At 45.0% G+C, this 24,633-nt stretch overlaps 1 protein-coding gene across 2 annotated transcripts in view; it reads left to right on the top strand.

The window, feature by feature from the left end:
• Rps6kc1 (ribosomal protein S6 kinase C1) overlaps window positions 1–24,633 on the top strand; it is a 138,111-nt gene that overhangs the window by 49,347 nt on the left and 64,131 nt on the right. For both annotated transcript variants that reach the window (XM_028761156.1, XM_028761159.1), the window contains exon 7: window positions 18,602–18,717. In XM_028761156.1, coding sequence (XP_028616989.1) covers window positions 18,602–18,717 — 116 coding nt within the window. The remainder of the gene's footprint in view (window positions 1–18,601; window positions 18,718–24,633) is intronic.

The following is a 24,633-nucleotide window of genomic DNA, read 5'->3' as shown; positions in this document are numbered from 1 at the left end:
GGGAGCACTACTCATTTCTCCATGGGGATGGGGATCACTCATTTCTCTGTGCAGATGGGGAGCACTCATGGCTCTGTGCAGATGGGGAGCACTCATTTCTCTGGGCAGATGGGGAGCACTCATTTCTCTGTGTAGTTGGGGATCACTTATTTCTCTGTGCAGATGGGGAGCATTCATTTCTCTGTGCAGATGGGGAGCACTCATTTCTTTGTGCAGATGGGGAGCACTCATTTCTCTGTGTAGTTGGGGATCACTTATTTCTCTGTGCAGATGGGGAGCACTCATTTCTCTGTGTAGTTGGGGATCACTTATTTCTCTGTGTAGATGGGGGACCACTTATTCTGGACCAAAGGACAGGTGTCATGGATTCTGTGCTTCTGATTTGAGCAGGGCCTTCAGTCTCCAACATTGTTTTGTCACCTCATGTCAGCTATCATGGCACTTTCTGCCTCCAGAGCTTCTTCTGTCGCCTTGGTGACAGTGTAATTACTTAATTTTCTGATTCTTAGGCGAACCTTTCTACATTTGCTCTACTAGTTCTCTCTTCATCTGCATGCTTCTTGGACTCCTGGCTAATCTCACCACCGCTGGACTTGAGTCCTAGACAGTGGCAACGTTACCTAGGACACATGCCGTCTTGGAGTTTTCTTTAATAGTCAATTTTAGTAATTATAGGATTTCTAGGGCTGGAGGATGGCTCAGTGCATGAAGTATTTTGTTATGAAAGCACGAGGATGGAGCTCAGATGCACAGAACCTGTGGAAGCTGCACTGGGTAGCACCTGTTTGTTCCTATGGTGAGGTGAGAGCCAGGCCCAGGAGAGTCCTTGGGAGTGCAGAGGCCAGTTAGCCTGCCATATGTAGTGGTGATCAGCTAGAGACCTGTGTCCAACAAGGGATGTGAGGACCAGTTCTGAAGGTGATCTTGAGACCTCTGTACGTGTGTTGTGGCATGGATGTTCTTGTCCTCACATGAATGTCTACTCAGCACATGTGTGTAGACCCCTTCTGAGTTTCTTCTTCTGGGTAACATAGGTAGCAAGGACCATATATTCTCTGTTTCCTGGAGCAACTAAAAATACCACACAGCAGTGATGGGCAGTGGTTTTTGAGAAGCAGGAACCAAGTGAGGTGAGGCCATGAGTCTTTCGTTAATGGAGCTGTGCCTATAAATGACTAAGAATACCAGAGCTGAGCTTGTAGTTAGGGCTGGCCAGCTGGAGATGCAGGTCCTGTGTGTCCTGTCTGGGGAGCAGGCAGCTGCAGTGATGGCAGACTATCCCCTGAGACACTCAGAGCATTCTGACCAATGCTTATGGGGAAGTCACCACTGAAGGGGAAGGGAGCCACTGTCAAGGTTGAGCTGAGCTGAGGACAGTATCTGTTGCAAAGAGGCAGTCTGACAAATTCAGTGTGAACATTGGGTGGGATGCTGAGAAGGACTGAAGGTGTATGGCAAACTGTAAAGACAAGACCTCAGAGAACTGAATATCTTAAAATAAACTTAGGAATTAGAAAAATATCTAAAACCCAACAAGGAAAAGTTCACAGCGATTAAGAGCCAGTAAAACAACATTCACTCAAAGCACCTGGAGAAAGGGACCTTAAGTGAGGAGAGAATGAAGCACACAGTCTTTGTGACCTGGGCAGTGGGATGGTCACACAGTGACCTGTTACAGCTGTTCATTGTGTGAGGAAAGTTAGGCAGAGACAGAAGAAGTACAGATGACCGAAAGTGGACCAGAGATGATAGTTACATTTATCAGAACAGAAAATAGTGTGTGTGTGTGTGTGTGTGTGTGTGTGTGTGTGTGTGTATGTGTGTTATTGCAAAAGAACAAAGTAAGGACTTAGCAACATAGAATTTCTAAAACAAAACATGAAGAAGTAAAATATTTGTGAATTATTGCTGTTCAGTTTAATTGTGGTGGTTGGTGAATAGTCTTTGTGCATTTTAAATCTTTGTCAGGCCTTGTCCTGTGGTCAGCACATAGTCTGCCCTAGAGAATGTTCTGTGTGGGCTTATAAATTCTAACTATTCTGACACTATAGTGTAGAATATTCTGCAGGTGCCATGCAGTACAGGTTGGCTAAAATATTGCTCAATTCTTGAACATCATTTTCTGTCTTTATTTTAACCATTGTTGAGATGTCTCTAATATTGCTGAATTGTCTGTCTCTTCATTTCTGTAACCTTTTCTTTCTCTATCTTGGGGTCCTGATGGTAATTACTACATTTCTGATTAATTTACCTTCCCTATTATAAACTATTTTTTATGAAACACATTTTGTCAGGTGTTACTACAGTTACTTGGCCTACGAGTATTCTCTGTGTAGTACAACCTTTTCTGTCCTTTGCCTGTTTATTGCTTGGAATCAGAGCATCTTGATTGCAAACCAGGGACAGTTGGATCTGTTTTTAATTCAGCTATGGAATTGCCTCTGCTTTATTCATTTACTACATGAATTAGCTGGAGTTCTGTCAGCCATACCAGTGTCTGTCATCCTGTGGCTGTCAGCCTTATTCTCTTGGAGTAAGTAGATATTTCCCAGAATGCCGTTTCATTAAAGCTGTATTACTTTTGAGTTCTCACTGAAGTTTTTCTGCAGATTACAGAAATAACCATTTTAGTTTAAAGCATCTACTTTATGGTAAGATTGTCCTAAGTTCAATAACTGTGGGGCAGCGGACTGTGCCGCCAGACAGAAAACTTGGTAAGGTCGAGTAGATTCAGGAACCCCGGTAAATTCTCACATCTGAGAACTGTAGGCAGTTAACCTACTCCCAACTAGGTTCCTGTCCTGGAACACGTGACCACGACACCCCATGGACAGGAATGTGACAATCAGTCATATAGGGGCAATACCCTAAGCCCCTCCACATGCAGATGAAGCATCCCTAACACTCAGACCAAGCCAATAGAAAGCATCTACTTTTAGACTCCAAACCACCTCAAATGTATATAAGCCCCTACCCACAAGGGAGAAAGTCCCAGAGCTATTTCGTCAAAGACTGTCTGATAGCATATGTCTTCTGGAGCCGGAACACTTCGGGGAAGAGAAGTCTCTCCGGAAGCTTTCTGCTCAAACCACTGCAGTTACTTCCTTCTTGATGGCTTCAACCTTGGCACCTAGCTGCCCACTGTGCCCCATCAGCCCCTTGTTCCCAGTGGTGGCTCATCCTGCTCTAGCTCCCCCTGCCCCTTGGAGAGCCTCAACTCTTTGGCCACTCTGGCTGGGCCAGAGCTCCGAAGATTCCCCGAGGATAGCCCCTGCTATGAAGACCGGCAGTACATAGACACTGCTTCTCTGTGGCTCCATTCTTGCTGGTCTCTTTTGCTTTTCTTCTTACATAGGCTGCATATTTAGACAAATACGCCTTATGGTATGGTTTTACAGTTACTGTATTTGTAATCCCAGCACATAGTAGGTTGAGGCCGGAGAATTGCTTCAAGTTCAAGGCCAGCCTGAGCTACTTAGCAAGAATCTACTTCAAACTAACAAAAAAAGAAGGAACAAAGAAACAAAAAACAACAAAAAGCAAAGGGATGGAGGAGGTGGGAGGATTTTCTGTGTATGGCTGTGTGATTGACCTCTGGGTGCGCATGTGTGCCTCTAGTCTGAATGGGTTCTTGGCACTTGTCTCCTTGGTGTCTGCTGGTGTTTTTCATGTGCACATAGGTATTTATGAAGCTTGGGCTAGGGTACTTTTTGCCTGTTTCTTCCTTCCTATTCTGTAGACTGGGTTCTGTGGACATTAATGAACTCGGTTCTATAGGTGTTTAAACCTCTGTGCTGTTTTCTTTACTCTTAGTGACTTTTCTTGAGTTCATTCTTATGTTGCTAGCTAGGACTGCTCTTTACCTCATTCCTTAATTCCTTCAGCGTGTTCTCTTGTGGCTCCTGAACTTCTCTGCCTATTAAAATGTGCATGTGGGTCCCCTTGGGGTTCCTGTTGGCCACCTTCCCCTGTGTTGTATGGACCACATTTTTTTTTTTTTGTCTCCTATTTTCTTCAGTGCTTAGAACTTGATCTGTTGGATTCTATAGCAACTCCGCATCCTTCTCATCCCTCTAGGGGCAGCTGTCCCTGCTGTGTTTTGTTCTGTTATGTGTCACTTTCTGTTCTTAGCTGTGGCTCAGCTGTGGCCTCTGAGGTGTGTGTGGGGGTAGCACCTGTATTCACAGATGAGACACACTGCAGGTCTTCCATGGCTTTTGCTTTTTCCTTGTGAAGGACCACCCATTTGTGAGGAGGAGATCCTGGGCTCTCTGTTGTGCATATGTGCAGCTTTTAAGATCCTAGGCCGATTTGAGAGCGTATGGGGCACACCATGGTTGGTTTGTTTCTCATGTTGATTACAGGTCTCACTCCCATGAAGTTCAGGGAGACTCAGTGTAGCTGGGTCCTCACAGCTACCATTCCATTGCATTAGGCTGGAAGCGGATAGAAGTAACTTCATGTTAAAATGTCACAGACCTTTGCTTTTCTTGCTGTAGTTTCACACACACACACAGTCACACTCCTTCCTCAGTTCTTATGTATGTCCCCATCAATGTCTAGAATTGACGCTTTGGATCATTTTGTATGGTTTTATTTGCTGAGAGCTTTGCCAGCTCACTCCCCAACATTCTGGAAGCCTGCCTTCTGCCATCTCTTTGAGAACAACTTCGTAATTATTTTTGCAATGTCTGTTCTTATTGAATGTAACCCATTCTTTCTCTTCCTGTGGGAACACATACATGTGTTCGTGTGTTTGCATGTGTGTATGGGGGGGCATGTGTGCACAGGCTAGAGGCTGATGTCTTTAATTTCTCTCCACCTTATTTATAGAAGCAGGTTCTTGTACTGAGCCTGGAGTTCATGGATTGGCTTGTTTAGCTGGCCAGCTTGCCTAAGGGATCCTCTGGCTTGAGTCTAGAGTGCTGGAATTATAGGTGACCTACTACATCCACTTGAATTTTCTGTGGGATTTGTCCTCTGGTCTCCATGTTTGTACAGCAAGTGGTTTATCTTCTGAGGCTTATCTCAGGCCTTCTGAGTGAGTTATTAAAGATGGACTCATTGATTTTAGGGCGCATTCAGTTACTGTGGCCACAGGTTATGCACTGGGCCTTCTGTCTCCCTCCCCAGGCTTATCTGAAGTCAGGCCCTGTCACTCGTTCAGCTTCAGCCTCAGGGATGTTTTTATTTCCTCAGAAGGGCTGAGGCCTGTGCACAGTCATGTGGCTGTGCTTGGGTATGTCCCTTCCTCCTGGTTGACTTTCCTCAATTCTGCTCAGACCAGAAGCCCTTTTCCAACCTCTTGCCACTTCACACCTTTGCTTATCTTCAGGATGGATGGACTCCTGTGCTGTCAGTCACCAAGGCATCTGTCTGTCTTGTCTGCAGGGCCCTTAAAACCAAGTGATCTGTTGTTAATCATTTTCTCCTAATGGAGTGCCTGGGACAGAAGGTATTGTCTGGAAATGTTTTCATTCTCCCATAGAAGTAGATGCCTGGTGGAAGAAGGAGATGGCCCACGGAGAAGAGGGCTTCTTGAAGAGGGAGACACTGAGTTGAATCTTGACAGTTGTGGCTGGCAGCCAACAGGCAAAAGTGTGCAGAGTCCAGCCATTGAAATGCATCAGTTATGCGTGTTGTTACATTTATAGTATATCTTGTCAAGTAGAAGTCATCCTAGGGAGCCTGTGGTTTTCTGGCTTTCACAGGGTACCTTGTCCCCTTTCCTCCCTTGCCATGTGTACCTGCTCTAGCAGCCCTGGAACTGGATTCTGTTTTCTTTATTCAGACTCCATCCATAAGTCCCTCCAGCTATCAGCTAAGTCTTGGCAACGGGCAGCTGTCGTTTGCTTGACTATAATATTTTTGATCTCTATGGAAACAGGATGTTAATAGACTCCTGTGGTCCAGCATGCTCGCCATATTCTGGAGGAACAACGTCACAGTAATAGTTTATTGAAGAACATAGTAGCTCATCATCAAAGGTTCATATCAAGTGCTTGTGTCTGGCCCCTGCATGGACTTTTCCATGTCTCTCGCAGAGACTTGTTTGCGACTGTTCTGATCGCTCAGGTCCAGAGCTGCTGGGTCTGCTCATGCTTTTGCTTTTCCCTTTTGTGTTTTTACTTCTTTTAAAAATGTATGCATATTCATTTTTTGTGTGTTTTTGCACACACACACGCACACACGCACACACGCACACACGCACACACGCACACACGCACACACGCACACACGCACACGGTCCACTTGTGTGCCATGGTGTGAATATGGAGATCAGAGGGCGACTGGTTCCTCTTGTGGGTCCCAGGGACAGCTCAGGTTGACAGGTTTGACAGCAACTATCTCTACCCACTGAGCCATCTCGCTGGCCCTTCCCTTGTTTTTTAGAGTAGGTCTGATGTAGCTTAGGCTGGCCTGGGACTCGCAATGTAGCCCAGGCTAGCAGTGAATTCCCTATTCTCTTGTCTGAGGGTAGAGCTGAGATTATAGGGGTGAGTCACCACATCTAGATGTTTTTATTGTCCTTTTGTTTCTAATGGGGAGAAGGAGCTGGGAAAGACTGTATAGCATTGTGCTTATTTTGTAATTTTAGGAAACAGAACTTGAGAGGTCACATGCCTTGGGCCATCAGGACTGTCTGTCGGCAGTTGGTTTATTATTGGGAGCAAGATTAGTTATGGTGACAGCAGTGAGGGTACAACAGTCCCTGTGGGTTAGCCTGGAAGAGTCAGCTGACACAAAGCAGAATGGGTTTGGGAAGGCTTGGTCTTCATTTGTCAGCTTTGTGTGCGCTGGTTGGGTCCGAGGGGCTCCTGTGTCAATAAGAAGCAGAACAGTCTATAAGCTGCTGACCATGACCATGGGGAGGTTTTGCTGTCTGTTTTCTATGGGCTATCGTGCTGTAGTTCCTAGAGGGTCCCAGGCAGAGGAAGAAAGTCAAGATACAGTTTGCCAGGGTATGCTCCTTGAATTTTTCACTATTTCCATGTCAGCTTTTATGCTGAGAGTTTCACATTTTAATGACAAAAATGTTTACTGGAAATTATAGCTTGGAGAAAGAGCAGTGCTTTCGTGCTTCAGCAAAAAGCTAGGTAAAGCAGTGCTGGCTAAGTAGCTGTGGAGTTTGATATTCAGATTGTACGAGCAGTAAACAGAGCATCTGAAATCACCACTTGCACACTGCAACAAACACATCATCATCTGCTTAAAAAAGAGTTATAATTACAGTTGACGAAGCATGGACGCCATAAAAAATGCATTAGTGTGGCTTGACACATTAATTACCTGTTTTTGCAGATGTTTTTATGTATTGTTGTGTGAACAGTTTACAAAATAATTACAGGAAAGTCATATGGAAAATAAACTAAGTGGGTGGCTTCTCATCTAAATATTTTCATTCATGTGAGTCTGTGTGAGGCACAGCTGCTGTGCCTCACAAGCCAGGGACAGAGAACTCCCCAGGGCTGAGCAGACGACCTCTGTCAGCAGCCTTAGCACATTTCATATCTTCAGCAATACAGTTTACAAACATTCACTTCAAAAGACTGAGTTAAGCCCGTGATTACTAAAGACATCATTGATTCAGATAGGAAGAAATGTAAATATCCAGGAATAATGTAAATCAAATTAAATAAAAAATAAACCCAAAATCTCAAGTGGAAAGCGACTGTCTAGCTGTTTGGAAACTACTGTTTTAGCACTGATAGGCTCTTAGGCTCTCTGCGAAAGTTTTAAGATTGTTCTGTGACTCCTTGCATTAGTAGTTGTGATCTTTAACTCCCAGATTGTTATGAGTTCATGACTAAGCGTTGCTCTGTGTGAACTGCTCCGTTCAGCCTCTGGTTCGTTCTCGTTTGAGTGTGAACCTGCCTTTCCTCAGCAGCTACCATGCTGCAGTGGGTGGCCACAGAAGTGAGTGTCATTTGAAGAACTGCAGGTCACAGGGCATGCCTTCTGTGCTTTTACAAACCATTAAAAAGTCTTTCACAACTGTGGCGGTCAAGTAGGAGAAATAGTTGGTGGACTTGGTCCTACTTACTCATGGTTTACAGTTACTTAGAATACCTGTGTTTCTTGTTGATACTGTTTTGACAATTTCCAGCAAAATTGTATCAAAATGTCATTTCCCCTTTTAGTGTGACCGTGTTGCTTAGTTCTCCTAGGGTCTGTTCCTGTACATTTCAGTGACAGAGACTGTGATCTCCAACCACACATCTTACGCATTTGTCGCTCTCTGGGAGAAAGACACCCAGGGATAGGGAGGGGTAAGAGAGGCACCCCTAGCTGTCAAGATATAGTCCCCTGTTCCCTGTTCCAGTTTGACAATAAGTAGAAAATTGGAGAAAGCCACAATTAGCCAGTATACCTGCCTGACCATCAGTCACTTCGACCTTGTCTTGGTTGGTTGTGGTATAGCAGGAGCTTTATATAGACTTGGCCCTACTGGAGACTTTGGATGTCCACAGGATGTCTAGTACTAATCCCTGTGGATAAGGGGAGACCACTGTGTCTTTAGTCCGACCTTGTACTGCTGGTGCAAAGTAATTCATTTGCTTATTCAGTTAGCAAAGTTTTATTGCAGGGTCTTCTGTATGTGGTGTCCTGAGACAGCATTGAGGTCACAGTGCCACTGGAACCTAGTTTAGTATCCAGGCCTCTCTCCTGCAGGTGTGGGTGGGAGGGCCAGGAGTAAATGGGAGAGAGAGCTTTTTGCCTTAGCTACTTCCTTAACGAGGAGATCATTGCTGGGAAGACCCGTGTGTTTCCTGCAGTTAGCTCGAGCAGTGTAGTCCAGGAGTGCTGCATAGCCTGAGCTGCTATAGTGAGAGAGGTTCAGCTTCGTATTAAAGAGACTCCAGGAAGATGAGCTTGTGTGCTCTGGTTCTGATGGATACCAAATCAGTTAGTGCTTAACCAGGGGCTGTTGGAGCTGGTGAGGGGCCTATGTGCATTACGGCATTTTTGACAAGCTGGATGACTTGAATTCAACATGGTGCTACAGTGTGAAAGGAGAAACTTGACTAGTGCAAGTTGACTCTGATGTCCACTTGTGTGCCGTGGCGCACACAATAAATAAGTGTAGTTACATTGTTTTCTTTTAAAAGGAAGGGATGTGTTTATGGAACCTGTGACTCTTCTGGGAAATCAAATGATAAAGTACTTACAACCTCTTCATTGCTCATGTTACTTGATTTTAAAGGAAAAATGAGGTAGATTAATATGGTATCAAGAAAACAGTTGTTGGGGCTGGAGAGACAACTCAGTGTCTAGGAGTGCTTGCAGAGGACCCAGGTTCAGTTCCCAGGACCCACATGGTAGCCCTCAATTCTCTTTAACTCCAGGTCCAGGGGATCTATGCCCCTGTCTAGCTTCCTTAGGCACCAGACGTTCACATGGTGCATACACATACATGCAGGCAAACACCCATACACATACAGTGAAGATGAATCTTAAGAAAAGGAAGAAAACAGCTCTTACAGTTGGTTCTTTTGTGGATTGCCACTTGTACTATGGTCCCTCATACAGCAGATAAAAGAGTGAGCAGAAGGCTTTGTGGAAATTAGGGGTCTTTCTCTATTGACAGAAAAGTCAGATGTTAATTGGCATGATTTTCATTCCAACTTTTCTTGTATCTTTAGCCCATGTTATAAAGCACAACAATCCTTTTGCATTTTAGCTAGCCAGTTAGTTAGATATGAGGGGCTCAGGGGTCAAACTCAGGTCACCAGACTTGAAGGGAGGCTCTCCTACCAGCGGCCTCCTTTCTCTGGAGTCTTCATTCTCCTTTTGTGTCTGTGTCTCTTTTTTCCTAATTCTCCTGCCTCAGCCTCCTAGTACCATGTGTCTGGCCAGTTAGTGCCTTCTAATGTGGGTTTTAATGTTTCTCTCTGTCTTTACAAGCCATTTGACTTGAGAACATAAGAATATTAGAACTTTAGGAATTGGGAGAGTTTCTTACCACTCGTGAGGAGGACATGGCTCAGTGGCGGGGCCTTGTGTAGCATCGTGTGACATACTCAAGGTCCTGGGCTCAGTCTTAGCTCTGAAAGTAACGGACAGATCAGGATCAGGCAGAAAGCCAGCTTTTAGTGAGGTGTGGTGGTGCATGCCTTGATGTTAGTGCTGGGAGTCCGGGTGGGGCTGATGCAGCATCCCAGGATTCAGGGACTGAGGTATGACATCACACAGCGAGACCTCATTTTAAAAACAAAGAGAAACAAGAGCTGCACATGGTGGTGCACACATGCAATACCAGTCCTTGGTGGAAGATCATGGGCCAGTATGGTCTTTGAAATCCTGTTTTAAAACCAAACAAAAAGACCCAACCCAGCTGGCCTTGAACTCACAGAGATCTACCTGCCTTAATGTCTTGAGTGCTGCTATTAAGGGTGTGGTACCCTATACATGACCAGCAATGGTATTTTGAAAGAAATGAAAATCTTTTGATTATCTCCTTTTAAAATTACAAAATAAAATGAAGTGGAAGAGCAGAGAGAAACAGTTGGCTCTTGGACTGGCTCTGCAGTGGCGGTTAGCTCAGGATCTGCTAGCAGCCTGCCGAGCCATGACTGACAGAGTAGGTAGCATTCTGAGGAAGCAGTGAGCACTGTTACGACTTTCGCTTTAACTGTTTTTGGTGACTTTTTCACTTCTGGGGGTCACTTAACAACTGGTTTTGAGAACAACATTGATAGGGGGTTGGCTCAATACAAATACAAAGCCGATTTCCCGATTTCCCAACTGACTGACCAGCTCTTGTTACACACTGAAGTGCTGTGGGCTTCACCTCCTGCAAGACATGCAGATGGGCAAATCATTCCTTCTTTCAAGGTTGCCTTTTGTTTTCAGAACACTTAACATAAGGTGGAAATGGTAGGCTATACCTGAGAAGAACAAAGCATCATTAAATATAGTCAATCATCACTTAAAAACTGTAGCCACCAAGGCCATCTTAAATAGGAGCATTCTTTCATGTGACCCAGATGTAAAACAAAAACAAAAGAAAAAGCAAAGAAAAAGCATCAAACAGAACTCATCGCAGTGCGCACGGATTGGCCTGATGTCCTTGCTGGAGCGAGGAAGCCCAGGGAAGTCTGAGGCCACCACGTGTGGAGAGAGAGAGAGAGAGAGAGAGAGAGAGAGAGAGAGAGAGAGAGAGCGAGCGCGAGCGCACTCATGAGTAGGATGTGCTCAGGAGAGGCTTGTGTGGGGATCAGGTTCTGTGCATGTGCTGAAAATTTGGTTAGGAGACCCTGAAAGTCTCCGGAGATTGCTGGCGAGGTGCACTTATGGACAGCCGGCTCCCCAGAGGTCTGAGCTGGCCAGGTCTGCATTCAGTGCTTTCCTGTTGAGCAGTGAGGACAGACGGAGGAGGCTGGAGTGGAAGAGCCACTGGTGTGGGTGGGACTGGCTTCTGGCCCCTGTGTGACTTAGAATGTGCCCTTTGCTCCTTGCTAGATAAGTGAGAAAAGACTCTGATTCCCAAGTCAGTTCTGGGGTAACCAACACAGGTGGGAGATGTTTCTCCCCTGCAAGAACCATTTTCCCATACTGACCCTGTTATGACAGTTGTTGTTTTTAGAATTACATCAAAATGTAGATTTCTTTTTTCTGTGAATGTCTAATAATGCGGCTTTTAACTAGGTTTTTATATTCCTCCTGGGCCCCTTTGATGATGAGGATGTAGTTGTGGGCGCTAATGTCTGTGCATCTGTCTGTCAGCCTGGGTGTCTGACCACACCTTGCCGTGCGATGCAGTGTGCACCTGCTCAACTTTATTGTCCTTTGTCACCTGCTTGCCATGCTTCTCCACACTTTTTTTTTTTCTTGTTCTACTCAAACAGGACAATCATCTTTTAAGTTCACTTTCTTTTTCCCTTCTGTGCCAGATGCCGCAGAGGGACAATTTGGCTTAGCGTCTCTGAGGCTATAGTCCAATGTCAGCTGTCCATTGCTCTGTGCTTGAGGTTGGAAGAAGAGTGACTTGGGAGTATTGGCAGAGCTGCCCACCTCACAATCAGTCAGGGAGCAAGAAGAACAGACAGGGTCCCGGGACAAGATGAGCCTGCAAGAAGACCAACCCAGTGACCTGTTCCCTCCAATTAGACCTTGTTTCCAAGCCTTTTTTTGTCACCTCTCAGCAGTGCAGTCGCAAGGTGAATCCACCTGTGGGTCTGCAGAGCCTCAGGAGGAGCCATCTCAGAGGCTGTACCCAGCAGCTGAGGACCAGTGTTAATACTTAGGCATTTGGAACATACCTCACCTCCAAATTGGAACAGACCTGGCTTAGGTGTCAAGTTTAAAATTACCTCTGTAACTGAGAAAATATTTCCCATCCTGAGCTCTTATTTTCAGTTATAAAAGAGAAGAAATAATTTTTTTTTATAAGTAGAGTGCAGTTCGATGAAGGGGTGCCCAGAGGTCATGATTCTTGCATAGTTTAGTTATTCCCATAGTCTAGCATGCAGAGACCATGTATTCTGTAAAACAGCAGAGTTGGTGTCCAGAGAAATACAGTTTCTAATTTTTCCTTTTAGATTTAACTTAGCTTTTATGTGCATATGTGAGTGTCAGCTATGCTCAGTGGTTTATGCTGTCAGAGTCTGAGTAGACACAATGCTGTCTACAGACTGGGGAGCCCAGGAAAACAGCAGTCTAATAAATCAGGCGGCTTGGGACAAGAAAGATCAGCCAGGTTACCGGAAGGTCTGTGTTGAGTTGCTGAGAGTGCATCCTAGGCTGGAGGATCTGGAGTTTGGAAACGCCCTCTGCTTAGGTAGGATGGAGCTGTGTAGGAAAGCCCCTTTCTGCTCTCAGTCCCCAACACCCTGTGCAGGGTGGCTCTTCCCCACCTCAGCTCCCTGCTCCACATAGCAGTCATCACTGGAAATACCTTCACAGACATCCAGAAATGTGGCTGTTTAAAAAGTCAACCCGGTCAGTTTGACAGGATTAACCATCAGTCTTGAATAGTGGGAGTCTTTCTCCTTGGAATGCCAAAGCCTAGTGACAGTGTCTGCTCCATCTAAGTGATCATCCTCACTCACTTAAAACCTGTGTGAAACACTTTGTCAACAATATGAGTTGGAGTTATTCTGGAGATCTGCAGCGCTATCTTTGTGTCCAGGGCATAGACATTGACTGACAGCTCTCTCAAGGGCTGGTCTTCATCCATGGCTGCTGTTTGTCAGTCACCATGGCCTCTGAAGGGGCCGAGTGGAGGAATCACATAATCTGTATATGGAAGGTACATTCTGAAGCCTTCCCAGTATCTCTCTCATGCTTGTAGTTTCCATGGAAGTGGCCCATCATCAGCAGCGGGAGTTCATTTCAGTGCTGGCTTATAGTCCTCATTTCTCTGTTACTATGGAGACTGCCTAGAAAGTGGCAGAAAAGCCAAAAGTTAAAAAAGCAGTGATTTGGTGACAAACTGTGAGTGGGACTGTATGTGGCTGTGGCCATGTATTCCGTAACTCAGCATGGCTCTCAAGTGAGCACGTGGGACAGGCTTACTACTTAGAGCTGAGTTTGAAGCTTAACAAATGCTAAGCAAGGTTTAAGTTAGAGCTTGCTGAATATTACCTAGAATGTGATGGATATCACAGTTCAAAGCAGTGAGCCCAGCCATGGCCTGGGTGTGCAGAACTGGAGAAGAACAGCATTGTTTGTGTGTGTGACATCATCTCACAAGTATGCAGCAGTTACTTATGTGATTTCCTTTTTTTTGATTTTGGTGTGCATGTGTGTGTCCCCCTCCTCATGGGCCATTGGCCACCAGTCCACAAAGATCACTGGGGGTGGTGGTGGTGGTGGTGGCAGGGTTTGGTTGGCTGTGAGTGCCAATCGATTAAGTTCTCAGATCAGCTTCATTGAGACAACTCAACATTATTGTTCCGGGAATAGGGTATGTAAGGGCTTTTAGGGGTGATTGGACACAATACACTATCTAATTATCATGCCACCTGGAAGCCAGAGTGGGTGCTGAGTTGAGTCTCTCTGCATAAGGTCATTCTTCTGATAAGGCCAGGCACCTGTGTTCAGGGACACTCTCCAGATAGGTAGAGACAGGGAGGCCCAGGTGAGAAAGGGAGTCCTCCATTTTCCACCAAACTCAGAGCCATCTGGTCATGGGGTAATGCAACCTTATAAGCAGGGTTCTCCAACGTGTGTGTGTGTGTGTGTGTGTGTGTGTGTGTGTGTATGTGTGTAGGAACATTGTGAAACAGGGGGGAGAAAGGTTGACCCAGAGGACCAGGAAGTCTGCTATGAGGTAGTATCATCTGTATATGTCAGTGAGGCTGCATCTATGAAATCTGAAGGAGTATGGTCAGCTAAGATCACAAGAACTGCACAGTGACAGCACCAGGTGACATCCCAGTGTAGGTGAGGGAAGTCCCTACCACTAGATGAATAACTGCTGAGAGAGGGAGAATCTTCCCCAGGGAATCCTCCAAGTTGTAGTTATCTAGTCCCAAATAACACACACACACACACACACACACACACACACACACACACACCACACAGTAACACATGGTTTTTTATCCATCTGAATGAAATGGTGCTTCTTAGTGTTGCTGTAATTATTTAAAACGGCCACTGATCAAGCTGACTATCTAAGCTACAGCGGCTCTGCCTAGCTCAGCTGCCATGTTCTGTGGCCAGAGGCCAGGTGCGCACCACAGCTAGAAACAGCCAGCCAGAAACGCCAGCCCTGCCACCCATGAGATGCCAGCGTGGAAGATGGCTCTGCCAATCTTCCATGGCTGTCTCCATAAGGCTGGGCATTGCCCAGACCATCCTGACATCCACACAGGCTCGGTACAAATGAGACTCTAATGCTTAGATTATCCAAAGGCTTTATATATTTGGTAATGATCAATAACAAGATAACCACTCAATCAGAGGTGTAACCCCATACCCAACCTAGATATACCAACTATCTTTGACTGCTAGAGACTCAAGAACATCTGCCTCCATGTCTCCTCCCCCCCCACCCCATCTCTCTCATTCCTCCTTAGCTTCTCCTCTTCCTTCTCCTCTTCTTCTCCCTACTCCTCATCTTCCTCTCCTTACTCCTCCCACCTTAGCTCCTCCTACATATCACCCTTCCTGTTAAAATAAAAAAAAACTTTCAAAATACAATTAGAGCATAACTATACCAATTTGTGTCAGTAAGGTACAAGATAGACCTAATACCCAGTCCATCAATTTTGTCAACTAAACAGAACCTCTGTCATCTCTCCTAACTAAAAGACTTAGTTCTGAACCTGGCCTTTTTCCTGGCTTTAGAATGAATGTCAGTGGAAAACCATCCTCCCAGATTTTTTCTCTCAATGTAAATAGCCTGGGTTGGCTATGAGACTGTAAGTCTTCAACCTCGTCAGAAATCCATAATGACTGAATTTACTGAAATTATGGTAAGCACAAAGCATAGCTTCTAAAAATTAGCCAATTTATAGAGACTGCTGAACACCTGGACAGTCCCTATACTACAACACATTGGAGCATCTGACCTTCAGCCTTCTGGCCCAGGATCATCTGACAGACCTAGTAATGCAGAATTTTTAAGGGCTGATTACTCTGTCTTGGCAGATATAATCAGTCGACTATTCCGCAAGTGTGTCCTTTTCTGGATAGTAATTTGTCTGTAGGTAAAAAGAGGCAATTTTTGCCTAGTGGCTGTCTCACCACAACGGGAGTAACTCCAAAGATGCTCAATTTCTTCCTAGAATCCAAGACAGGGAAGCTGTCAGGAGCAGACAGGTCCCTAATCAAAATAAGCATTAATACAGAAATGTTTGTAATGTCAATTCTGTGGACTTCTGATGTTTTGAAAACCAACTATCCATGTAAGGCAATCTGGACTGTTGTCTGTTAACTCCTCTCAGCTATTTCTAAATAAAATATAGAAAATACCCTAACAATAAACTCAGAGCCATGAATTTGCTATAGGCCTTTAACTCACAGGCTAACCATCTCAAATCAGTTAAAAAAAAAGTTAAAAGAAGGACTGGGTCTAAGCCTTCTATTCCTAAATGTGTTTTATAGGCACACTGCCTATATGAGGATAACAATATTAATCTCACTTTTATATCAATAAGAAACTCATACAATGAAATCCTTAAATTTGAAATCAAAATAAATTTTGTACCATTTAAGAAATATAACTTTAGCTTAATAACAACTATACAGATTTCTACCAAATAGGTTATAGCTAAGTAATCAATTCTAACTATCCCTCCCTGTTCCAATAAAACCATTACTTTTCCCTAGAAGGACAACCTAATATTAAGTACCTCAGTCCCCAAGCCCAGGGAATAGGGCTGCCGACTCTTTATTAACTTCTTCAAGCTGAATTTGGGCGTTGAGATATTAGAAGAGGGGCAGGGAGAAGAGTAAATTGATAAGCCTCTGTTGTCTGTGTCTTCACTGCATTCAGCTGAGATTCCAGGACATCACAGGTTTGAGCAGGTCTGCTCAGCTTGCTTGATGGATACACCAAGGCTGTGTATTCTGCAATATACAATTCTCAAAACAAATTTTAGTATCAAGATAATTTTCTGTTTGAATTCTGGAATCTAGTCTTCTGGTAGCCTGTCTCTGTCATGTCTAATCCATATAACTCTGGGAGGTAGAAATATCTTAATTGTCTCTTCTGAAAACACACAGAAAAAACCTAAAACCTAAACAGAATTTCCTTGAGCCAGTAACCAGAAAAACCTTTATTTTGACCTCTTTTTGAGAGGAAAAATATAACCACAAAACTGAAAATCACACCCATCTTGAAAATAAAATCAGTATAATAACTAAAATACTGTATGTGCCTATTCTTTAGGCCATCCCTATTTTTGCCAAGCAGGAAATGAACCCAGAATTCTGTGGGGCCCACGTTAGACAGAACCCGAATCTCCTGTGAGGCAATATAACTTTATATCATCTGAATACACCTGATTTACACTATCTTTCTGTTTGGCCCTCTGCCTAGAACAGTTTTTTTGTTTATACCATCTATCTGTTTGGCTCTGTACTCCAGAGCAGCTTCCACTTATACACTGTACTCTCTACTATAGAGCCAGTGACAATTTTCCCTAAGTTCCAAACTGTGGGCGGTAATCCCCACCTGATCTGGACAAATCTGTTTATAAATCTTTCCTAAAAGCAAATAATCCCTATATTTTAACTTTATACTTAAATCAGTAACTGCTCTACAATGGAGGCTTATTTACTTGGCTCTCTTGGCTCAGAGCAGCCTACAATTTCTCTCAGCAGAGGACCTGCTAGCCAGCAGTTTCTTTGTTCACAGTTCCCATGCTGGAGTCATGTGACTCCAATCAGTGCCACTCACTCACTCACTCACTCACTCACTCACTCACTTTCTTTAAAATAAATACAACTTTTACTCTCAGGTGAATAAACTTAAATTTCTAGTGAATTTGTGCCCCACATTGGGCGCCTCTTTGTTGAAGTAATTATTTAAAATGGCTGCTGGTCAAGCCGACTATCTTAGCTGTGGTGGCTCTGCCTAGCTCAGCCGCCATGTTCCGTGGCCAGAGGCCATGTGTGCACAGCAACTAGAAATGGCCAGCCAGAAATACCAGCTCTGCCACTCATGAGAAACCAGTGTGGAAGATGGCTCTGCCAATCACGTGGCTCAGTACAAATGAGACTCTAATGCTTAGATTATCCATTATATGTTTGGTGAAGCTCAATAACAAGATGCCCACTCAATCAGAGGTGTAACCCAATACCCAACCTAGACATACCAACTACCTTTGACTGCTAGAGACACTCGAACATCCATCTCCATGTTCCCCTCTCTCTCTTTCTCTCTCTGTCTCTCTGTCTCTCACTCCTTCTCCCCCTCTCTCTTCTCTCTCATCTCCTAGCTCCTCCTCTTCCTTCTCTTTCCTTTCCTTACTCCTCTTCCTCTCCTTACTCCTCCCACCTTAGCTCCTCCTACATCTTAGTCACACACAACATCCCATTCTGAGGAGGCAAGAACCTGATGCTTGCTAAGCTTTCGAGTCTTGAGAATTTGGATGCTGTTTTTAGGAGGCAGAGACCCAGGTTTATTAACAGACTTACATAATTTTATATGTCAGGATTTCAGGTATGTTTCTTCTTTCCTGTATAAGATGAATGACAACTGGTTGCCAACAAAGCGTATAAACTCACTTAGTGTGATTTTAATTCAGAATTACAAAGTGGTTTTGTTCTTGGGTTGGATTGGATGTTTGTGCTGTCTGCACCTGTCAGTCCCAGGGTGCTCTTCCTAAGCATTATGTCTGACCCTAGTTTTTCAGTTGGAAATTGCATACTGCCTGAACCAGGACTTGGCTCCCACCCTCAGAACTTTCTACAGCTTTATATATACTTGACACTCCTTAACATGCTGCGTTTCAGTGCACATTCAGAGAGCAGCCTGTCAGCTTTGGGCAAACTAAACGCCTGAGGGGTAAGGTTGAAGCCACTTCCCATCGCCTTCTTCCTCACAGTTACAGATGTGAATTGGGTGAAGAGAAATAACTTGCTAGATGGGGTTAAAATGCCTGTTTCCCTCTCACAAGGCAAGACTTTTGCTTTGTCCTCTCAGGAGAGTCGAGCCCCACGCGCCGGGAGGCTGTGAAGAGGAGGACAGCAGAGTACCTCATGCGTGCAGAGAGCATTTGTAGCCTCCGGGCCACGCCTCAGCTCGACACGGGACCACAGGTATGCTGGGAGCCACCTCTATCTTTAGCCTTTTTGTTTTGTTTTTGTTCTATCTTTCAGTTTTATTTATAATTAGAATGTTTGAGAATTTTGGTCTTTGGAATTTTTCTGTAATTTTCTTAAGATATTGTCAGAAAGGAAGGTACAGAGTAGAGTAAGAGAGACCCTCCCATAGCCTTCCTCACACCTTCTATATGCCTTTGTCTCTGCCCTGGGCAGATAAGGACAGAATTTAAGGAAGGAACATTGATCCTGGATCCTGGTGGTCATGGCAGGATGGGGCACGGAGGCAGAAGCAGCTGCACTTGCTCTCATCTCTGTGAAGAGGAAGCAGAGGCCTAGTGGGTACTCTGTGAGCTCTCTCTCTTTTCCTCTTTTTATTCTGTGCTGCACCTGAGCCCGTGCTGTGCTGCTGTCCACATAGGGTGGGTCTTCCTTCTTCAGTTCAACCTCTCTGGAAACATCCTCACAGATATGCCCAGAGGCATCTCTTAGGTGATTCCAAGTCAGGTTGACAATGTAGATAAAACCAACATACTTCCTGTAATCCTAACCTCAACACCCGCAAGATGCTCTTGAGCTTCTGACCACAGTTCTTGTGCACCCCAGGCTTCTAACCACACTTCTTGTGCACCCCCGGCTTCTGACCACAGTTCTTGTGCACCCTGGGCTTCTGACCACAGTTCTTGTGCACCCTGGGCTTCTGACCACAGTTCTTGTGTACCCTGGGCTTCTGACCACACTTCTTGTGCACCCCTGGCTTCTGACCACACTTCTTGTGCACCCCTGGCTTCTGACCACACTTCTTGTGCACCCTGGGCTTCTGAGTCATAGTTCTTGTGCACCCCGGGCTTCTGACCACAGTTCTTGTGCACCCCAGGCTTCTGACCACAGTTCTTGTGCACCCCGGGCTTCTGACCACACTTCTTGTGCACCCCTGGCTTCTGACCACACTTCTTGTGCACCCTGGGCTTCTGAGTCACACTTCTTGTGCACCCCGAGCTTCTGAGTCACAGTTCTTGTGCATACCTATGCAGCCTAATCTGCCATTTGAAGCTGTTGTAGAGTGAGTCCTGCAAGGGTTTGCTGGGGGCTGCCTGTAGCTGCTGAGGCACAATACTGTGCTGATGTTTGAGGTTATTTTGGACTACCCCAACCCTGTCTACATGGCATGAGGCTTTAGAAACATTATTATTTTTTTTTATAGCTTTAATGTCAAGTCTGTCTGGATTTGTCCAGTTTCTGGAAGTAGCTTTTCTGTTTTAAATTCTTACTAAGGTTTTTTTGTTTTTTGTTTTAAATGGGAGAACATGTTTAGTTTACTTTATTAATTGATCCAAGAGACAGTGTCTTAGTTAGGTCATGTGTGACACCATGACCAAGGCAAGTCTTACAAGGACAGCATTTAATTGGGGCTGGGTTACAGGTTCAGAGGTTCAGTCCATCATCATCAAGGTGGGAACATGGCAGTGTCCAGGCAGGCATGGTGCAGGAGGAGCTGAGAGTTCTACATCTTGTTCTGAAGGCAAACAGGAGAAGACTGGCTTCCAGGCAGCTAGGAGGAGGGTCTTAAAGCCCATGTCCACAGTGACACACTTCCTTCAACAAGGCCACACCTACTCCAACAAGGCTATACTTCTAAATAGTGCCACTCCCTGGGCCAAGCATATTCAAACCACCATATTCCACTCCTTGGCCCCCGTCGGCTTGATGAAACATAAGAGTCATACCTAGACATAGCATAATGCAAAATACATTTAGTCCAAGTTCAAAAGTCCTCCAGTGTTAAAAATCCAAAGCTCAAAGTCCTTTCTGAGATTCATTCAGTCACTTATCTGTAATCCTGTACAAAGTCAAAAATCAAAAAGCAGATCATATGCCTTTAACATCACAGGATATACATTACCATCCTTAAATCTCATAGTGAGAAAATACTGGAACAAACAACCCAAGACCAGCTTGGCAAACTCCAAACTCTGCATCTTCATGGCTGATATTGAAGTAGTCTTCAGATCTCCAACTCCTTTCATCTTTGTTGACTTCAGCATAACGCCCTTTGGCTGGTTTTACTCCCTGTTAGCAGCTTTCCTCAGCAGATATCCCACAGCTCTGGCATCTTCATCATCATGGGGTCTCCAAGGCAACTTCAGCTTCACAGATGCTTGTTTCAGTGTCTAGGAGCCACGGGATCTATGGGCTCCGCCAAAGAGCTTTAAGGAACACTTCTCCAGCTCTGGTTGACTCTACCCCACTGCTGCTGCTGTTCTTGGTGGTCATCCCATGGTGCTGGCCTCTCCAGTAGCCTGAGGTCTTCTGCTGCAACTAGGCTTCACCAATAGCCTCTCATAGCTCTCTTCATAGTGCCAAGCCTCAACTCCTTTGCATGACCCCTTCAGTCCTGGGCTGTCAACTGCAACCGAGGCTAGATCTTCACCAATGTCCTTCCTTGGCCTCTCACAGTGCCAAGCCTCGGCTGCTCTTCATGGTACCTTCATGCCTTCAAAACCAGTGCCACCTTGGTGACTTTTACAGATTACCAAGTACAGCTGCAGCATGAGATACAATCTTGGCTATTTCTGGAACTCGGCTTCTTTGTGCTCTCAGAAAATACTTCCCAGAAGACTTCACTTCAGTGATGCTGGTCTCTTCTTAATCACCACTAATTTCTTAGCTCCAGTTACCCAGCAGTAGCTGTTCCAGTAGTCCCCTCTATTCTGGACTCTATAGTCAGAGCCACATGGCCAAAGCTGCCGAGTTCTGCTGCTTGCCGGGACTGCAACATGGTCCCCTTTGTTCTATTACATTATCACCAGCTTTCTGTTTTCCAACTCCTTAACTGCCTAAGCTTGGCTGTCCTAGAACTTGTTCACTCTGTAGATTGACTTTGAACTCTAGAGATCTGCATGGCTCTGTCTCCTTAATGCTGGGGTTAAAGGTGTGTACCAGCACCCTTGGACTTAAACTTTCTCTACTTGGAAGTTACTCTGTACCAGGCTGACCTTGAACTCAGAGATCTGCTTGTCACTGTCTCCTGGGATTAAAGGTGTGTACTACCATTCGTGAACTTACTTTGAGGTCACCACTCCCTTAATCTGTTTATCTCCTTGAACATAGGATTCAGCTCCTGGTACCCCTTTAATCTTTGAACCATATATTTTGTATTTTTTTCTTTTTAAACTTGCTATGCTTCATCAAAACACTCTTCCTGAGACTAAACCATTGTTTCGAGACCTCTTTTGTTAATGCAATTAGATTAACTCTGATTCACCCTAACCTCAGGCAGACTTTTCAGACAAGGGCAAAAAGCAGCCACATTCTTCACCAAAATATGGCAAGAATAGTCTCTCTGACACATACTAGAATTCTCCTCCTCCAAAACTCTAGAGCCAGGCTTCCACAGTTCAAATCCTGCTTGGCAACAGTCTTCCTTATTTCCACCAGAATAGCCCATTGAACCCCACTTAAAGCATCCCACTGCTTTCCATAGTCCCAAAATACACATCCTCCAAACAAAAGCATGGCCAAGCCTGTCACAGCAATATCCTACTCCATTACAAACTTCTGTCTTAGTTAGGATTTACTGCTGTGAGAGACACCATGAGCCAGGCAACTCTTATAAGGACAACTTTTAATTGGGGCTGGGTTACAGGTTCAGAGGTTCAGTCCATTATCATCAAGGTGAGAGCATGGCAGTGTCCAGGCAGACATGGTGCTAGAGGAGCTGAGAGTTCTACATCTTATTCTGCAGGGAAACAGGAGAAGACTGGCTTCCAGGCAGTTAGGAGGAGGGTCTTAAAGCCCATGTCCACAGTGACACACTTCCCCCAACAAGGCTACACCTACTCCAACAAGGCCATACCTCCAATAGTGACACTCCCTGGGCCAAGCATGTTCAAATCACCATAGGCAGGCAGGCCTGGTATCATATTCTGTCACTTAAGCCATGAAAGAGACAAAATTTTTGTTTTAAATTGCATTTTTTTTTAGTGAGTGAGTGCGTGCGTACGTGTGTGTGTGTGTGTGTGTGTGTGTGTGTGTGTGTGTGTGTGTATGTGTGTATATGTGTGTGTGCATATACTAGGAATAGGGTCTCCCATTTTTAGTTCCAGGGAGTGTGTTTCTGGATCTGGGCCAGGATGGTGCTCATGCTCCCCGGCTGGGTGGTCACTATGGTTATTCAAGTGAAGGAATGCCATTCATAGCTATGGATTGAAGTTTCTGTCCCTTACAGAGCAAGTGTCTTCATTCTCCATTTTGCTTTGGGGACAATAATGAAAGCATCAAATAGCATGAGCTCTTGTGAACAGACATGCGTTACCAAGTCCTTCGGGTATGGCTGGTGTATAGTAAGAATGCCCCAGTAGTCTTTTTGAATGTTCCCTGTGCTACCTTGTATCCCCCCCATGCGTCCCTGATCGGTAGTCTACTGGCTTTCCATGGAGTCATAATTTCTTTTTGTAAGATTTACTTTATTAGTTCATACTGACTGTAATGTAACATTCTGTACATGGGTATGACATACTTGGAGTCATAGCAAATCAACACAAGGCTCCCTGGGTAGTTCCTGATCTGGAGAATGCAACTGCTACGTCGGTGAGTCAGAATCTCACTTTAAGCATACTTGTAGTGAAAATAAAGCTGGAGTCTAAAGAGGAAAGCTGATTACATGGGGCTCCTCACTCATGAAATGCCTTTGAAGACTTGATGTGTAGCATCCAGCCAGACCCATGGGAGCCACATAGGTTGCGACACGGCGGCTCTTCTCGCAGCCTTCCAGCATGTCTGTGGCTCTGGAGCTCAGGAGTCAGGGCCTACAGAGACTGCCCGAGCTGGCACACTGGGGTGGGGGTTGTTCTCGCTGACTCAGATCTGATGTGTAATTTGTGTTTGTTTCTGGTGAGGGCAGCTGGGGGAGAGAGTAGACATGGCATTGTTCTTTATGGTAAACATTTGCTTTTCATTTGCCGTTTGTGTGTTCTCTGTGACGCCTGTCTCCACACTGGTCCGCAGCAGGCTTGGTTATTTTCTTGAGATTAGCTTGGTGAGCTTGTTGTTTCTCTTCGCTAACAGTCTTTGAATCTGACTTTCAGCCAGCATGGTAAGGTTTGGTGTGAGTGACTCTGCCCCTTCCTTCTCTCCGATGCTGTGCAAAGCAGACGTGACTTCTCTGGAGAATCCTTGTGCAAACATCTCTTCATAGCTGCTTCAGTAGATAAAGGAATCCTTTGGGGCTTTACCACTGCTGGTCTCCCTCTGCCCCTCTCGGCAGTGGCTGCCGCTTCTGTCCAGGCCTTTTCTTTGCTTTATGAACTTTGGAGCCTTGGAGCCTCTTAGGTTGTAAATGTAGAAAACCTGAATTTCCCATTATTTGTAATCATATCCTTTGCAAACAAATGTTGGAAAAGAAACCAGCAGGACACAGTCCCAGTTCGGCTTCATACATCATACCTGAAAGGCACCAAGAACACTGGCGAGGCAGGCCTCTGATTAAGCAGACTCGGGACTGTAGGGACAGTGGCATTCATTCATTCATTCATTCATGTTTCCAAATTGCAAAAGACTTAAAATAGAATTTTTGTCTAAAGAAAATTTAAAATCAAATTTAGAAAAGGCACAGTAAATTAACTAAATGTGGGACATAAAACATGTAAATACCATTCTATCCCACAGTTACTGGGGGGTGATTGAATATCACCATGCAGAATGTTCTGGGTGCCCTGTAGATTTTGAGCACTCTGGTAGCACATCTGTGTTTGCTGATGTTGGCCAACTGGACAAAACTCATTAGAAGACGTTGAAATTCACTGAGAGGTGGTACTAGGGCACAGGACTCGGTTACAGGTGGTTAAATGTCAGGTGGGCTAGCCACCTGAGGGAGGCTGAGTGTGCTCGAGCTGAGGGAGGCTGAGTGTGCTC

Source organism: Grammomys surdaster, unplaced genomic scaffold (genome assembly GCF_004785775.1).
Source record: "Grammomys surdaster isolate TR1022 unplaced genomic scaffold, NIH_TR_1.0 130, whole genome shotgun sequence".
Lineage (NCBI taxonomy): Eukaryota > Metazoa > Chordata > Mammalia > Rodentia > Muridae > Grammomys > Grammomys surdaster.
This window is presented reverse-complemented; position numbering and strand designations above follow the sequence as displayed.